This window comes from Nilaparvata lugens, chromosome 5 (genome assembly GCF_014356525.2).
Source record: "Nilaparvata lugens isolate BPH chromosome 5, ASM1435652v1, whole genome shotgun sequence".
Classification (NCBI taxonomy): Eukaryota; Metazoa; Arthropoda; class Insecta; order Hemiptera; family Delphacidae; genus Nilaparvata; species Nilaparvata lugens.
Genome location: NC_052508.1, coordinates 12,749,179 through 12,768,977, shown reverse-complemented (window position 1 = coordinate 12,768,977; position 19,799 = coordinate 12,749,179). Strand labels below are relative to the sequence as shown.

General features: G+C 32.2%; 1 protein-coding gene across 3 annotated transcripts; it reads right to left on the bottom strand.

Annotated features, from left to right (window-relative positions):
- Positions 1-1,022: 1,022 nt before the first annotated feature.
- LOC111055404 lies at positions 1,023-10,905 on the bottom strand. Of its 3 annotated transcripts, none has more exons than XM_022342598.2 (5): positions 10,234-10,905; positions 9,240-9,486; positions 7,294-7,555; positions 4,369-6,165; positions 1,023-1,384 (listed from the first exon to the last, which is right to left on the bottom strand). In XM_022342598.2, exons 2-5 carry the CDS (start codon positions 9,444-9,446, stop codon positions 1,233-1,235), a joined length of 2,418 nt encoding a protein of 805 aa, XP_022198290.2. In that variant the 5' UTR covers positions 9,447-9,486; positions 10,234-10,905; the 3' UTR covers positions 1,023-1,232. The 3 variants fall into 3 exon arrangements, with proteins under 3 accessions (XP_022198290.2, XP_022198289.2, XP_039283628.1); XM_022342597.2 differs by having other exon boundaries at positions 10,539-10,686; XM_039427694.1 differs by lacking the exon at positions 9,240-9,486 and having other exon boundaries at positions 10,539-10,657.
- Positions 10,906-19,799: the final 8,894 nt, after the last annotated feature.

Genomic DNA, 19,799 nt, shown 5'->3' with positions numbered 1-19,799 from the left:
TTGGCAGAATGGTTGTTGATTGGTTGTTATGTCTCTACACTCTTGTTTCTGTTTACACAGCACCAAAATTATTACCAGTCTAGACGGCGCAATATTTGCAATAGTGCTGATGGCATTTCCTTGGAACGCATTCCGAACTTTGAAAAGACTTCAGAAATCAGAAATAAAAAAAGCACTAACGATTCACTCTCTGTCTAATTATTTCTCTCCTCTTCTCTTTCTCTATCATAAGTAGAATATCTAGTTGAAGTAAATATTATAGTTGACTCTACGAAATTTTATTTAGTAGTGTGGTGGTTCAGCTTTCGCGTTGTTTGGTCGGTATGGCGTTACGGTCTTACAAAAAGTATTCTATTTTATTATTAATATTATTAATTCAAGTGATATCAATTCACTTTACAGTATTTGACGTAATTAAATTGTGAGCTCTATCCCATCCTGATGTAGGATAGAAATGCTTTTTTTCTACATAAAAAAGACTCTGATGAGTTATCTTGCTTTCCTCAGTTCTCACCATCATCTAGGATACAGCGAATTTAAGGTAGGACATGAAATAGAACAGTTACTCCTAATCTTGAAAACATTTATAGAAAAATAGAATGTTCAATTTCAATATTATTCCCAAGTATTTTTTTTCCATTTTAATAATAGCCTCTCCCTATTTAATGGGCCCTTTTTCATCTCCACACACTGTTACTGAACATGTAATTGAGGAGGAACAATTGGTTAAAAATGCATGAAACTGATTTTTGCCAATTCCGGGACCAGTCCCGGGATCCCAGGATTGATATTGGATAATCCCGAAATACCGGGATTGGAAATCAGTCCCGGGATTGACATCCCTAGATAAAATGGATGACTTTGATAATGCTATCTTCTATTTAAAGCAGCGGAAATATAAAAATTATTGATAACTCTGTTATCCTATAATTTTCAACTGCCTTTAAAACGTGGATCTCACTATACAGTGTTGTTAATGCAAAAAAATGGAGAGGATACATCTTTAGTGATGAATATGTAAACCAATGCTTCAACAATTTATTTAAATTTTCACATGATGTTTTTTTTTCAATTTATTCCAAAATAATGTACAAAAATACTTATAACTGAAAGCTTGAGAATTTGACGATTGATTTTTGTATTCAAAACAATTTTCACTGTATTTCAAACTTGTGGTGAATTGAATTGACGTTTTTCTATTTTTTTCCTGTTGAAGTCATCAGTTGGACTGGTTAGGGGGACGAGATCTTTTCCATTTTGTTGATAGCTTCCACCACCCCATCAACGACCAGTTGAGCATCCTCTGAGCAAGGAATGAGAGCTCTGTCAGCAATTATGCCAAGCTGGAGACGTCCTCCATAGCTCAGTATTGATATTCCAAGTCCTGAAAGAAGAAAAACACTTTCACTTACATTAATTGTCAAATAATGCACTCAACCACACTAAGAGTTAGCAGAGATTATAGTAAATTTTAGCAATAATATGCGAGAATAATAAGCCAATATAATACATTATTGAAATGGATACTTATAAAGATTATAATAAATTCAAGCGATATACGAGAATAATCAGACAGTTCTAAATTATTGATATGAATGGTTATTTTCCTTTGATTTATTTCACTGAAAAATTGAAATACTTTTCTATAGTGAGGTCCACGTTATAATGACAGTATTTGATGAACTTTGGTTTTGCTATCCTTGTCTATCATTCGATCGACAAAGCAGGTAGTACTATCCTTTTCTAGGTCCACAACGGTGCCAATTATTATGTTTTTGACAGTGTGGAAATATGATTGATTAATGAAGAGAATCGGCATCGCTATTCTTCTATCTTTATCCACTGTCATTATAACGTGGACCTCACTACAGAAGCTGAATTCTAAATTGTCGGAAAACAATTTTTTTCTTGTTGAATTTTTTATATTTTCCATTTTATTTTATGCTATTACCGGTGTCGCGATGTCTCTTACATTAAGTTGAAGTATACTTGAATGAAATAAAGATATGTATTAATGAATTATTAATATTGTACAGTATTACAATATTATTATGAATAATACTGAAAATGAATATTTGTAGAATGGATAGGCCTACTATAAAAATGAGTACAAAATTTAAAGGGTAGTATTGATTCAAGTTTGAGATGGCAACACGCTTGACACCTGCTGAACAAGGATAGAGTAATGGGAGAGAGCCAATGAGAGAGAGTGCGGAAGGAAGGTGAGTCATGGTCAATGACTCGGTACGTCTTTCACTACAACTACAAGGTCAAAGATTTGAAAAAATACAATATTATTTTAAAAGCTTAATTTTATATTGCCGGTGTGCTATTTCCAGTGAATGTTATGTAGTTGAAGCACACTTGAATGAAATGTAAATTCGTATTGATAAAATAGTAATTTTATACAGTATTACAATATTATTATGAATAATACTAAAAATACATATTTTTAAAATGGATAGCCTACGATAAAAATTAATCTACAGTATTCAGGCTGATATTGATTCAAGGCTTGAGTAGGCAACACGCTTGACACCGTCCTGTTGAACAAGGATGGACTAATGGGAGAGAGCGAATGAAAGCGAGAGAGAATGAAAAGTGAGAGTCATGGCCAATGAACGCCTTTCAATGCCGGCAATACAACTCCAAGGTCAAATTCGTAACTACTGTGAATGTGGTGTAATGCGGGTTGCATATACGGATATTCCAAGGCGCAAATTCTTGTAAATCAAATAAGTTATTATAGAAGCTTGACATTAAATAATTTCAATTCTCATAATATTATTATAACCATAATGTGATGGCTCACGTGATTTGTTTTAAATTTTTGATTTATACAGCTATTTTAATGGAATAAATCATAGAGATCTAGTAGTAGGAAGCTATTCTGAAGATTCTTCTGAACAATAATATTGTAGTACAGCTCTTCTCTGATATTGAATTCAGTGAATTCTTGTAAAAACTCTATCATGGTTCAATTTATAGAATTATATCATATTATTTCACTATACCTCTGTATTGATTTATATTGAGAAACTCATGAATTTACATGACATATCTACATCATACCATCATACTCTAATATGTTTTGCAGGAATCCTAATGGACAAATAACACTTTTCTATACATATCATTATATTCCAGCCAAAGATATGACTGAGAATGCAAAACGCAATAATTGATAGAGACAATCGCTCATGGATTTATACTACCATCTTAATAAATATGATGATTATAATATCGAAATTTAGTTTATGCAAATAGAACTGGGTGTAAGTTCAATAGAAATAAAATTAATGACTGGATGATTAGACAGTAAAAAAAATTCAAATTCAAGGCAAAGCCACACAAGCGTTTTTCAGACAAGTCGACAAGGCAGGAAGCTCTCCGATTGGGTTGATTGGTTTTGATGCCATTCGAATGTTTTTACATTAACATATCATATCTGACCTTTAGACCATAAGGATACCATTTAAGAACCTAAGACCGCGGATTCCTCTCATGTTCAGCAACCGAACATAACAAATTACCTATTTTATCTAGTGTAAATTGGATACCCAAGATACCCAAGGTATTAGCTGAATAAATACAATTTCTGGCTATCAATGTAATATTATCTCTATATCAGTTGTAATCTCTAATATCGGGGACCGAGCTTTGCTCTGGAGTACAAAAGCATTGAAAAATTATTACGAAAGAAGAAATAATTATAATAAAATTCATAGTTGATACAGAGATGTTCTATCAAATCACAGTAAATTTAATTTAATTCCCAGAGGAATGTGAAAATTTCCCTCACAAAGGCCCGGTTGCACAAAAGCCGGTTAAATTTTAATCCTGATTGATTTCACGTGAACCAAATCAGAGAAGACCATTTCAAAAAGATGCATCTACTGGAATAATTCATGATTGAAAATAACCCGTTTTTTTTGCAACCAGCACTAAGTACCTGATTGAATGATTACAGAAGTTCAACAGCTGAGTCATAATTCTGACACAGACCCACACACATAACTCGCTCACTCACTTCCATCATCAACAGATGACGAAATAATTATTATCAGCTGTTTTTCCAAGGATGAATAATAATTATCCTTCTGATGTCCTTCAGCGAGTTTTCCCAGGGATGAGATCTAGTGCAATCGAATTTTTATATTATAAACCTACTATATGTTCTGAATTTCGTGACAATCGTTAGAGCCTTTTTCGAGATCCGGTCTAAACATATTAGAATCTAAACATTTAGATCACATCTAAACATATAAACAGAAATTGCTCGTTTAATAGTATAGGATTATCATTTCCATTTGTTTCTATTTTTCAATAGAATTTGAGAAATATAAATTTGATAGAATGTTCAGTTACCTGTTGAATCTCTGTTGGGCACCCAGAACACAATGTTGTGCAGAGTTTGTCCAGCCAGTTTGGCCTGCTTCTGTGGTCCTGGCATGTTGCTGACCACCATCGAACTTTGCGTGCTTTTTGTCACTTCTCTCAAAACTGGAACCGGGAAAAGAGTGGCAATCACATTCAGTATCCAATAGTTCACAATGTAATCGGCCGACTTCCTCAAAACTCCGGTGCGTTGCTGTACGCGACGTAATTTCCCAAACAGTTCCTCTTTGATTGGAGTCTCACTGGCAATGGGGAGCGACAGTAGAGCCACTGAGAACTTGTTGTCAAGCTTTGTCTTTGCATCCTCGTAAATCACAGAATGGTTGCGTTTGGCGTTCCTGTCCATGTAGAGTTTTGTCACAGTTGCTTTCAAATCTTTTGAAGAGAAAACAGCTGAGGCTACCTTGGCAGAAGACTCGCCCTCATCCGGTCTTCCAATTCTTGCCGGGATTACAACTGTGATATCGTGAGGAACCTCGTTGAAACGCCTGAAATAATCCTCCATACTGGTAGATAGTGCAGTGAGTAGCACATCGGAGAAATGTGTCCCCGTCCTCATGCGGATGCGTTTGATCTTCGACATGAGTGTGTTATCATCAGCGTCTTCATCCTCGAAATACCAGCCGACAACTTTGTATCCGGACAGTTGAGGTCCGTGAAGAGCGTTGTCGTCATTGGTTCTCGCCACTGATTGGTTCATGACTGTGGCCGGTAGTAACGCAAGAACTCCCAGATGATACAGAACGCCTTTGAACGATTTCAACTTTTCCCAAAAATACTGCAACACCCCTGTCTCAATCTCCTCATCTCTTTCAACAAAGAAACTCTCAAATTTCCTTCTATCTTTCCGTGAGACTAGTAGGTTAGTGGGTCTTATCGCAAAACTCTGATTCTTTTTCTCATTGGTTTCACTCACAGAACAAAGATACTCATCAGCTGGTTGATCGTTGATTAGGATATTTATATTCTGAAGGCTTTGAGTTTGACAGTGTAAGCGATTTATCTCATTTGCTTCATCGAGAAAGCTAATGAATTTCCTACAAGCGAAACGAACACAATCTTTGATGCTGGTACTGGGGGTGATGGATTTCGTGACGTCACAGCTTTGTCTATCGTCAAAATTCAGGGAGGCGCTCTTCTTCATCTTGAAGTCTTGTTCAGTGGGAATGTTGAGGATGTTTGACTTGTAGAAGTCGCTGGGAGGGGTGGATGATCTGTGTTGGTTGTCGTTCATCTGTGGTGTAGTTGATCTGAATTGGTTTTCATTGATTTGTGGTGTGTCAAACATCGGACTAGGAGTTCTAGATGGTGTCCTCGAACAAGGATCGGCCAATGCATCCAGCAACAAACGAATCAAAGCTACTCCGTCACCGAGCGAGTGGTGAACCCTGAAAAGCACCGGGTACTTGTTGTCGAATCGGTTTCCTGACTCCATGGCATCCAACGGATCATCACTTATCTTGTCCACCCTCAATGGATACCGACTGATGAGAATTTCCCAGCCGGACGCGTGGTAAGCGGGGAGTGGAGAGTTGACCTGTGACGAAACGAAACTTTTGAGAACTTTCTCGGAGACTAATTGGTCGGGTTGGTCTCGGGGGTAATCCATCCATCGCACGTGGTCCTGCACGTCGATGCTAGGTTGTCGCTCCCAGAAAAAGTAGCCCATCGCTTGTCGCCTGTAGCAGAGTAGCTTCGGAAAGCGACAAGGGCTGCTGAGGAGTCGTTCTTCTATCAGTTCTTGCACTGTGTTGAGTGGTTCTTCACCTGTAGGAAAAAAGAAGCAAAGCTGTTGTGGAAAACTAAATGAACAGTTGAATTTTTTGTTTAATAAAATCGACGGACTACTAAGGAGTCGTTTTTCTATCAGTTCTGAAAATGAATGAAAATTAAAAATGATTCTTCAAGTGGAAGTGGTTCTTCACCTGTACAAAAAAGAAGCAAAGCTATCATGGGAACCAATCATACAGTTCAATTTTGAGTTGACTAAGGTTCATTAATTCAATCATTTAACGTGAGACAAATTCTAGAAAAATACCACAGGCGTAAGCCCAAAACTGTTCTAATTCAGTTTATACGACAGACCAAATGTAGCTAGTCTATGTGTCACTTTCTCATTTTTCGATTTAAAATTGACCCTATATCAATTCAATGCCAGTTGTTGTTTCACTATATCATGGTTTCAATTCAAACTGAAAGAAAAATAGTGTGAAAGAAGTGGTTTGATATTAAATTGAAAGATTGGTTGATATCCTCAAAGGTTGAAGGATTACTCGATGTGGAAAAAACAGAAAATACAATATTCTATTGTCAAGTTCTCAATGAATTCATTGGGTATTTTTGGAAAATGGGAGAGTTTTCATGAAATATTATTACAGATCTCAAACTAAACAGTGAGTTATTTTTGTTGAATTAATTCATACAATTCTTTATTAATTCATACAAAAAGTACATCATAAAAAAATAAAAGAATTGAAACTAAACTTCAGGTTCATGAAAATGAATAATATCGTCGATAGTTCAAACAGCCTTCAATATCGACAATGATTAAAGATAATATTGTTTTCCTTGTATTGAAAAAACTTTTCTCCTGACTTTCCTGTCTCTTCTATCCTCACGTTATCTACACTTTTCTTCAAACTTCATGCATTTCAATTTTTGAAAATGATTCTTGTTTCAATAGAAAAAAATATATGCCAATCAAAATTTGATCAAATCAATAGAGAATTTGATCACATCTCTTGGTGAATGCCAATCATCATCATCTTCTTCAACACTGTGAATAATTTCCACTTCTAAAGTGGATTTATTATCCACTTAATTCTTCAAATATTTATTCATCATTTTGATCGATACATGGAAATTTCATAGTAGAAATCATATTCATCCACTAACCTTTCCTGGATGCCTCAACGATGAAGCTGAAATCAGCGAGCGCCAGAATATTGATAACAGACCGAGACGCGTCCTCCTCCACGGCCCAGAAAGCATCGTTGCCCTTCATGAGGCCGGCGAAAGTGCCTTTCTTGCATTTCACTTTCAACAGCGTGATCACACATTGCCGGTAGCAGGCAAGCAGCAGGAATATCGAGCCGATTATTGGTGCAATCACTGCAGTCATTACTAGTGCTGCTAGTGCGAAAGTCACTGACACTCCCTAGAAAATTTTGAAATTAAAATTCAGAAATAGAAATCTAAGATACAAAAGTGGAAATTCAAAATACAGAACGAGAATTCCAAAATACAGAAGTGGGAATTTGAAATTCGGGAGTAGAAATTTGAAATTCAGAAGTATCAATTTGGAATACAGAAAAATAAATTTAAAATTTAGAAGTAGAAGTAATTTGTATCTTGATTGAAAAGTGATGGATGTAGAATATTTCACATGAATTCTTGAGAGAAGAATGTTCTTCATGTCCCCAATGTCCCCATGTCATGAGGAAAATATTGAGTGCGGATGAATCTGTAGGGATGTGATGTCAAGAATAGATTCACTTTATTAAAAAATAGAATAACGGCTATTGTTACATGAATGACACACATCTGACTTGAGGTAAGGTAGTGAAAGAATTGTTTAGTACAGGATAATGAAAAGATATATTTCCATTTCATCTATATCATACAATTCATAGTTAGTATAGAATAATATATTTGTCGTCATGTGTCATGGATGAGACACACATTACTACATGCACTCCTGAAAAAATTGATGGATGTAGTACAATGAAAAGCAATTTGAATTGTATTTTTGTCTCAACAAAAAATCAGAGATAACCAGTAGAACTTTTCTGAATGATAAGGTACCGATAATAAAAGAATAATAGGGTAGCGGAAAAAATGTACTAAGATAAAATAATAAAATATAAAGAAAGAGAGGGATCTGGGAGACACCTGGATGGAGAATGTGGTGGGAGGGGCAATATTTCAGAAAATGGAGGAGAGAATGAACATTAACTATTTGTTTTTAGTGAGAGGGAAAAATATGTAGGATCAAAATATACAGTAGAATCAGATGGAATTGCATGCTAGATTTATCAATCAACAAACCATGAATAACTTTTAAATGGTAGAACGATTGTCAGTATTATTTCGTGATAATTTTATAGGCCAATGTTCAAGTAGGCTAGACGAAAGACACATAACACTGAGTTATCATTTACATAACCTCTAGACAGTGTATTCCAAATTGAGGTTTAAAAAAGTTTTGGGAGAATGAGCCTGTTGTTTTTACCTGCATTGTATCTATTGTCTATGAATAAATGAAATAAATGAAATAAATGAAATAAATGAAATAAATGAAATAAATGAAATAAATGAAATAAATGAAATAAATGAAATAAATGGAATAAATGAAATAAATGAAATAAATGAAATAAATGAAATAACATATGAAATTCAGGTAATATGATGGATAAGGTTTAAAGCAGTTTTGGGCGAATGCCTGTTGTTTTTACCTGCATTGTATCTATTGTCTATGGATAAATGAAATATATGAAATAAAGTATCAAATTCAGGTAATATGATGAATAGAATGAACAATAATGAATAAGCCTACAGTAATAAATTTATTGATTAGCTGGAAAATGAATGTGTTATAGTGGTTGTTCTCTGGGATTACCTCAGAATATCCTTCTCCAATGTTAATTATTTTCAAAATTATCAAAGTCTTTAGTATATATTCCAATGAAATATGATCATGAATCATCTCGATCCCAAAATATAATATTCTAGAATATCATAGAGTCCGAACTGTATTTTATGAAACATGTAGCCTATTCCATGATATAATCGTGAATGATTATGTTGTTCAACTTTAGTTATCATTATCATCAGTATCTTACTGCTTTCCTCGAGTGACTAATGTAAGCATGCAGCAGAATGGCTGCAGCTGCACCAATAGCAATCGTTGATCTAGTTTCATCGTACTCCTCGTTCTCATCAGACTGTAAAAGTATTGGCTCCTGCTGAATCTGAGAGCTGCTGTTTGTCAAATTTCGAAATAAATTGTCACCTAATCGAAGCCATCCTGACACCGATGGTTGTTTCATTGCTTGATTTTCAGATGTTTTGAAGAAAGGAGATTGTTTTCTGAAAATAAAAAGTGTTATGATTTATCATGCTGAAGCGATGTTTTGTTGAAAATAAGAATACCGTAGGTACATATGTTTGTACTATAGTCTGTACAGACCTTAGATTGCAGCATTGCTCTTACAGTATGTATAGTATACAATGGTGTCAGATTTCACAGAATCTAAAGAGCCTGTATGAGAGAAAGAGCGAAAAAGAGAGCGTAGGACTTTTTTGACAGACAAGCCTACAGCATAAAAACAGCAACAGTTACTCCTATTATTGTTATATTAAGAAAGCATTGCTGACTATGAAGACCCATGCTACATACTAAGATTTGAACAAAAATAAATTTTGCATGGACTATAAAATGAATATATAATATATATCATTTCTGATATAATTTGATGATGATAATAGAAAAAAACATTCTCTTCAATCCCCTTTTAGTATCAAGATTCAGTGTAGCCTGGTTTTCTGATTTGAATTTACTAGTTCAAAGCATTTTCTTTTCGCTGTAACCTGGCCTCCCAAATCCCTGAAAATTCATCAATAGCAAATGCTGTAGAAGCACATCAATGAAGCAATCAAAAAAGTTAAATTTTTTTTTTCAACTTTGACAACCAAAATTAGTTGATTTGATTGAAAACTATAGAGTTTCAAATTCAGCTCACTATCATTCTCTCAATTCAAGTAGCCTAATTGATTTTGTGTCAATCATAAAAATAGTAGTGAATTAGGTACTAAAAAAAGTTCTCACAAACCTACCTCTTTTAGTAGATGACAGTCCAGATATAGCCTATCTAGTCTAGCCTATTTTTTCAGGCTAGGTGGGTAGCCTTTTCTACTTCAATTTTCTCAAATAAGAATAATATTCAAAATATCAATTTTATTGAGGGGAGAAAGTAATGAATGTTCTTGAAAAATATGAATATGTTGAAAGGAATTTGATCAAATATTTATAATAGCCTATTCTTGATTATAGTAGTTATAGTGTAGTAGGCCTAGTTACGTTTGTTACCTATAGAATTTTCCAATAAAATCAAAGCACTAAAGGGAATGATTAAACTTACAATTGAGTGTCTTGAGTGAAATGAGTATGATGTGAAGTGTCTGAACGCTGAAATGGAATAAACAAATGTAAGAGAAAATTCTTTCTAAAAGTTATCAAATTGAATTAGTCGTCCATTTGGTAGTAAGGCTTCTCCACGGTGGAAAGTTCTGTAACATTTAAAATTTTCTTATCCTGTTAAATTGGTTGAAGCACCGTCTCACGTCAGTTACTCTCTCTAGTAAGACTTGTCAGCATTGGTTAAATGAGGAGCGCTGATGTGATACATAGAGGATTGCTGACAGTATAAAGTGGATCTCACTAAAGAAGAAAGCATCTTATTTACTAACAGAATTGGGTTAAGAACCTCAGTTGACCCCTCTTAGAAAGATACGCACAAAATATGTACTGAACGTACAGTGGGTCACTTCGCATGATACACAAATATCTTACAGTAGACAACAAGATGTCTAGATAATCCTTATATGTTCCACTTCCTAGTGGGACGGGACATAATCTGATTTCAAGCAGTTGACTTCCTCTATTTCTATTGCTTCCTTAAGCTGTATAGTCGGTGATAGATTACAAAACTATTCAATCTAATCCATTTATTCAACATCTGATTACGTCAAGAATGTTTTTTTTTCATATGGTACTTCTGAAGAATACATGGCTATTGAAATAGAAAATACATAAGCGTTTCATCATGCAATGCTGTCAACGTTTCATCAAGAACGGTTATCGTTTCTCGTTTATCGTTTCGCAAGAGTATGAATGAGCTGATAATTTGATTTTACTAACTTTGTTGTAATTCAGACACTGTGTTACTTGTAAATATTTTTAAAAACACTCACTTTTCTTGGAGTATTGAGGAATGCATTTCACTCCTGATCAGGTTCAGAGGCTCATGAAGCTCCTCCTCAGGAGGAGGAGCTGTTTTTTTGTGTTTGAGGAGTGTTTTTTTTCAAATAGTAACACAGTGTCTGAACTACATCAAAATTATTACCGTATACAGTGTTTCGTCATGGAAAGCAACATTGATTCTATGATCATCAACGTCTTATTTTTTGGGTCAGCTACCTAATACTCAAATTGAAAATGTTAACCTTTCGGTAGTCGCGCCCTACTCAATCACACGAGCAGTTGCGTGTTGCATTTTGTACAACATCCAATTTTCTAAGTGTTATGTACTCTGTTTACTGTCAAAACATCGTAATTATAATTGTTTAATTACTTTTTCCATCTTCTTGGATTATTTTACGCCTATGAACATTTGTATGTTTACCATTTCATAGCTCAATAAGGTACATCAAGCAAAGTGTTATTGGTTAGTTTACAGTCCCCGTAGACAGTCTTTCCCTATATTATGCACAGTGCGACTTATGCACTGTCGTGACTAAATGGCACCTAAAGACTGAACCATTGCTCGGTTGATACTGCAACTCAGTGGAGTGATGGAGGAAAGTTTTGGAATGTATAGGTACTCATTCACTGACACTACCCCATTCAATAGTTTTGTGCAGCAAAATTTTTTACCACAGCACGACTGCCGGAAGGTTAAACAAATTACAATACACTCTTACTTTGTATTTCTATCACGGATTCAAATGAGCTTCACATTTAGAAAAAATATAATTGTCTAACAAATTTTATAATCATTATCATAAAAATACCACTGTGTGAGAGTTATGGGAATTTAGAATAATATGTACCTATATACATTTGTAGGGATAGTTTATATTGCTGAATTCAATCAATGATACTTAATCGAAAGGCCTAGCTCGAATTAATATGAAAACTTTTCGGAAGTAGAATAATTGATTTTTGTATGAGAATCCTTATTATGAATAACAGAATAGCTTTAAATCACTTCTATAGTGAGGTCTACGTTATAGTGACAGTATTTGATTGAAATAATATTGCTATTCTTGTCTATCATTCAACAAAGCAGATAGCTCTATCCTTTTCTAACTCCGCAACGTTGCCAAATCGTTTTTGAAAATGTAGAAATATAGGTAATTGATTAACAAAATATCCAATCTCAATTATAATAGTTTATTATTCCATTATATTTTCTTTAGACGAATGGAATATAATTGATTATTTTAAACAATAATGAAAAGAAAATATTCACATAAGATAATATACTGTTATCAGCTATCCTCTATAGAAGGCAGGAGAATCGGCAATGATGTTTCTTATTTCTCTCCATCGCCATTATAAAGTGGACCTCAATTTCATTAAATTATAGTTTCAAAATTCTTGTTATTGAATAATGAAAGATGATTGTGATAAGATTGACTCAAGAACTGGGAAAAATTCACACAATAAAACACATTTAAATTTCAATTATTATCTGTATTGAATCTTTATACAAGCTTATCTTATTATTTACTGAGATTAAAAAAGTATTTATAATTTTATATTGCTTCTTAAATGCAAAATGTAAATCATTTGACAAGTATTATTGATAAGATGAACAATATTTTCAGGAAAAATTCAAATTTCAGGAATAATATTGTAAAGTGTAATGAATTACAGATATTTAATTTGAACATATAGATCCTAAAGGAAATGACAAATTGAAAGAAGAGAAGACTCATATTTGTTTTAAAAGTGGGAAAATGATCAAGTAGATCAATACAATCATTCATGATAATGCAATAACATACATTATTCCATGAGATTATTGAAACCAAATTCATAATTATTACCGTATCACATTGTATTTGATAGGATAGTATTGATTATTTTTGGATTAAATACTACCGCTCTTATACTATCAGAGATAAAAGTGGAATAAAAATGTATTTACTAAAACGAGCATTAATAAGGTTTTGATGTATTACAAATGTAGTTGATTTTACAAATCATACTGGTATTCAGTATCCAATTAAGGACTTGAGTTCTTATATAAATGAATGAGACGTGTAATAAGTTGGAGAAGTATTCTCCTCTACATAGAAAACCAGAATTTTATGGATATTTGAAGGGGAAGGATGAGAGAAGTTGAAGGGCTTTGACAATTAAATAGATTAATAATAAAACTAATACATACATAGAGTAGTATTATCGTTCAAGCTATATGTTAAATAATATTAGTAGAGTGGAAATTATTCAACTATAAAAATATAAATATTGCCACATAGAATAATATGGAAAAAAGAGAGAATTTAACCCATAACTTGACACTGGAACTTTGTTGGTGAAAGATATTGTTAAAATAATGGTGCAGGTAGCAAAGAAACAAAATAAAAGAATCTTTCAAATATCTCTATTATGAAACAGAAAGGAAAGAATCAATGCAGGTTATTAGGTTATTGATGTATCGCCGGTAGTTGATATTGAAAAATTTGAATTGATTAGCTACTGGACTTCTATATTTCAAAAAGGCGAAGAGAATCATCTCACCATTATTGATTTATAACAATCAAAATGTTATTCGAATCTCTATTGAATTTTATGGAATATATATTCTTTGAGGCAGAATAATCGTGATATAATTATTATCATAAAATATTTTTTGGCTGAATTACGTGATTTTTTAATTATAAAATTAAACAGTAGGTAATCAACTTACCAGGGACATTAAAAAATGCATTTTCATGTTAAAATTACATTTTCTTCTTAGAATTATTGTGATACTTGAAGGTAACTTGTGTGAGATTTTATTTACAGTAGGTATAAATAATTATCATATCTTCACCAAGCACAACCCTTAAAAAGCTTTTTGGTCCAATCAGTGTAGAAGAATAATATTCATGTACAGCAAGATAAAATACAGAATCAGTTGCTGGTTGAAACAACTTTAGTGACACAGAATTGAGATACAATTTATTAATTATTACTGGTAATAAAATGTTACAAATGTGCATTTTTATACAATCATTATTTAGAATCTTTTTTACGCAACTTGTCTGAACCACATTATTATTCCACCTAATAATGTAATAATTTATTTATAAATATAATTAACAACAACAACGATATAACAAGGAGTTTTGATCATGAAATGTTTATAGATTGTTATTTGTACAAGAAATATGCTGATTCATTCCACTGTATATTTCATGCCACAATAGTTTTTATGATGCTGCTCTACATATACGGTACTTGAAGCCGAAAGCTAGATGACAAATCACATTCACAATAAATAAAATTCATAGAACTTATTTATTGATCTATGAAATCATGAATAATAGAGGTCCTTTCGATGAAATATGATCTATGATTCTCAACAAAAGTGCAATCCTACTTCACATGTACAGAGTACAAAGTTCGCTCATCTTTTTCATCTATTCACTATAAATAAATAACTTGTACCACAATGTTATCATTTTGAGTAGGCCTGAATTGTGTTTAAAATTCTTTGAATAAGAATTACCATCATATCAACTAATAACCATTATTCAACCACCCAATTCAATTCCATATTATTTTCCTCAATTTATTCTATAGGCTACTGAAAAAATTCTATTTCAAATAGTTCGTATTGAATTTGTCATCAATTATTTAACGTATGAAAGAGCTACCGGTAGTCAAGAAACCTACTCATCATTCTCACATATTTTCCATAATGATGCTTCATTATTATATTTATAATAATTATCAATTTTTAGGACTTATTATCATTAACCGTATTGAATAATACTATTTTTATCCAATGTGCCATTAAAGTTATGTATTGCTCTAAAGGTTTTACTCATATAGATTAAGTCACGATTATTTTATTATTAAAAATATACTGTATGGATGTTATGTAGTTCAACTAGCATGCTATATACTCTAATCATTGACTCGCCCTTAGAAAAATATTTCGTATATATCATTATTATTTGCAACTACGTTCTTGTTCGTCTTCTACAAATCTTAGCATGGACACTATTCGCTCAGAACTAAATGAATGAAATAATTAAAAAAGAAAATTATTATACTATGGGAATGGGATTTGAATCAGTGTTAGTATGAAAACTGTTAGAAATAGTGAAAAGATGAATTTTTTTCCAATAATTACTCAACAAAAAAGTTGTACCATAGAAAGATAAAACTCAGGTAGGTACCGTACTACATATTTCAAATATTCTTATTGTATAGTTGCCTTCGTAGTCATTAATGCAAGTATTCCCCTTGGAAACATGCATTAATTCAAAATGACATTGATTAATTTTATGAACCATATAAAATGTATTGATAAATTTTAGGAATCAATATTGGATTGGTAAGGTTTTTTTATATACCGTATATCAGATACATCTGAGAGGTGGGCAACTCATATCATATAACTCATATATTCATTATCATAAGATGAAAGAGACAAAACTTCATATCACAATATCGTAAAATCCAATTCAATCAAAATTAATTGGCCTACATTATACATTGGAATTATCTTGGAAGTAGTGTGCGTTTTTTCTAAATCATGAGAGAAAATTGAATTGGTGAAAAAACTTCTTGAACAGGGATAATTCTGGGGATGTTCATAATTTTTATTGATGGACGAGTTATCATTTTCAGTTGACATTACTTGATTGTAAATAATAATTATCAAGTGTATGCTTTCCATTAATAATGCCAAAGTTTCGACTCCTCTGCGATGCTAAATGAAAATATCTTCAGGGTAGAAAATGATTTATTAAGTTTTGATGCGGGAGAAGATGGAATAGATCATTGGGGGAATTTCAATGAGGACAAGTTATCATTTTTAATCAACATTACATGATTGAAAATAATAATTATCGGGGAAAAGATATTTCTGCTTGGCTCAACTTATTAGAAACTTCTAAGTAATAAAAACTTATAATTTATATATAAGTACCAAGTATTTGAAAATATCATGGATTTCTAGTGAATATACTTCAAATTAAAATTTTATTGACAATAAATTGACATTGTTGAATAACAAAAATTCCTCATATTGAATTAGAATAAGCTATTCTGTTGCACTAGAAAACTTGTGAGAAACAAATTGTTACAATGTAACATTTATTACATCTTTGCAACTTGTTGGATTTCAATTAATGAGAGGGTAAAAATGAATTTGATTCTCAAATACATTGAAATTTGTGCGGAAATTATTTGAGACAATAATAGGGAGAGCAATACAACTGAACTCATTAATTCTGAATTTATCGAATTCATCAATCTGAATATTATTCAAATTTCCATTGAATCATTCTCTAAATTCTAGTATAAAACACAATTTCGATTATTTTTTAAGGAGTCCTCCAATAACTTCTTCAATAAAGTAGAATAACCAAACGTTCAATTTCAATACTTTATTACCGTACTTAATTTATTATAATTTTCCAAAATGGGATTTCACCAATCTCTCAAACACACTCCTTCTATAGTATAAAATATCAACTAAGCTTCGATTTCCATAACCATATTATGAATCCCTAACTCTATCTATTCATTTCTCACATTATTGTTAGAACAACATTCCTCTACAATTACTGGCTTGGATATCGAATAACTCCAATCCTCAAACGCTGGCTAGCATCATACTGTATTAAATTATCTATCCTATAATGTAAATCTATCATTATTGCAAATAATGGACCCAATAATTTTCCAAGCGATACTTTATTGCATTCTTTTCATCATAATAATGAGGAAGATTATATCTGGATCAATGGAAAGTATAACGATGATAGAACTTAAGAAACAAATTACACAAAACAGAGATTCATAAATCTCTGGTACCGATTGTCATCACATAAATTGGCGAATGTACTGTACATTTTTTATAAAAATCTTCACGGAATGCCCCTTTCCCATTTCAGTGGAATTTTATATGAATTCAGCTGAAATTTATATAGAGTACCTACATAGAAAGTTGCATTTGGAACGATTAGAATATGGTATTATTATAGATATAGTGTGCACTTTGCATATGGACTTATCTACTAGTTACAATAGGCTATGGATGAATATTTCAAGTATACATAGAAATATTTTCACTTCTCGAAAAAAATCTTAGTCACAGGAAAAGTTCTACATTAATAATGATTTTTCACCATACTTTTTGAATGATTACATCAAACATTTATAATTTTTCTTCCTCAATAAGGAACTGTAGAAACTCCATTATTGAGGAAAAAATTTCGAATAATAAAAAACAACTCTATATTCTTGAATCAATAAAAGGCAAAAGTAATATCATATTCCATTGAGAAAGTGTGAGTGGAATTTATATATATTTCTGAATATACTGTGTACAGTACTGTTCGAAAAAAGGGACACAGATATTCCAAAAACAATAAAAAAGTAAATGTATTTTGAGCGCTAAACATAATATTATATAATAAACATCTCAATAAATATTCGCAACCAGTATTTACGGTTTTACTAACAACGTCAAATCAAATCAGCCATTCAAAAATGTATATTATTCTTAGATAATATTAATTAATATTGTATTGAAAAACGCAGAAGCTCCATCAAATCATTATACATTCACTTCATTGTTTTATGTGTATTATTCGTGGTTATAGAACAAGAAGACTAAATTAATAAATGAATTATAATATCATCCACGGTAATAGCATGATCATTTTGTTCAAAATTAAAATCTATTTTCAATTTAATATTTCCATGAGTCATTATTTGATGTAACTTCTGCTAATTATTCATAGCCTATCCATCAATTGTAGAAAATATTATCTTACAATAATTGTTACAGATTATACAAACATCACATAACATTCAATGAGCATTATTGCAAATACATTTTATCAATACCGTAGTTTGTGCAAATAATTGAATATACAAATAGATTGTGATCAGCAAGTAATAAAAAACGAACTTTGGCATTTATTATGAATGATACTGAAAAAAGGTTGTCTTTATTTGAATAGGATAAATTTGAATAAAGTGAATGAATAAATCAATCAAGATTTAGAATATTCCACTCAGGTTATATATACTATACATACTCTCACAGTTGGAGAGATAGGTGATAAGCTTCAGGTAAAGAAGCTGAACTAAATATGCTGATGAGAAAAATATTTAATCATCATTATATGAAATTTATCGTATTTATTATTCGTGAATATCAATATAGGTACTAATGTAATAATCACTCCTCATTCTTGACATTTCGGCTACTGGTTCTTCCCGATTTTCTTCCCCTGTAAGGTACTACCTATGCATTTTCTAATAGCCTAACTGAATATTCGATTATTAAATTTGAAGTTCTGCGTTTAAAAATTCTTGCCTAGAAAAATGAAAAACTCAAAACTCAGATAGGCCTAAACCTAATATACTTCTGTAACAGAAATTCGTCAACGATAAATATCAGCAATATGAGCAATGGGATAACCGAATAAAAATGCTATATACTTTATAGGTCCTTGAACGTTCAGTTTAATCACTTTCATCCCTTCAAATTTAATTATTCAATGTATTTATTTGTGCTTTTTGAGACACTTATCAAATCTCTTTTAAATTTGATCACATACTAGCCTGATATTTGATAGGTTTTAACATTTTTCATCAGTATTTGATTTTGCTATTTTTGTTAAAAAATGCCAAAGACTGTTTCTTATTAGTTGTATTTATAATAGGGGTGGGAGTGCTAGCACGATACAACTGGATATGGAAGTGGGCTATCTTACAATAAATATCAGTAATTAAAAATACTTATTTTAGATCCCATCCGATTATAGAAGAAACTTTGGAGTGAAAGCTAGGAATCAATCAATATTTTTAGCTTTTTTAATGTTTTTTTTATAGAAAAATCATTTTCTATTTGCAGCACACCTCCAGTTATGCCAGTGGCTATGAATTAATATGAAGAATAAGGATTTTCAACAACAATCTCAAATTTCCACATTATTTTAGTCCTGGGACTATAATAATTAACTTTTTCTCACCTTTTGAGCATTCTCTCTCTTGATTCCTTTTGAGATTCTCTCCTTTGATTTGGAGTGAAAGCTAGTAAAACTTCTCTTTCGAATTTAGTCTTGTCTGCTTGCCACAAACGTTGATAGCCTTATAAATAATTAAAATTATAATATGTATAACGTTTGGAAGCGGAAGCTCTCCATTGAATTAACTCTTGTCTTTTTGTCACAAACGTTAACGTAATCATTGTGATATGTGGCTATATAGCTTATTCATCTGAATGAAACACGAGTGACGCTTCAAAAATATCTTGCTCTGCTGAGATTTGAACCCGGGCTACTATGGTTTTCTAAAGCCAGCGTCTAGTTACTACATAGACTACGGCGACCTCCTCGTTAGCGTTCCATTCGTATCCGTTCCAGAGTCGGCAGTGAAT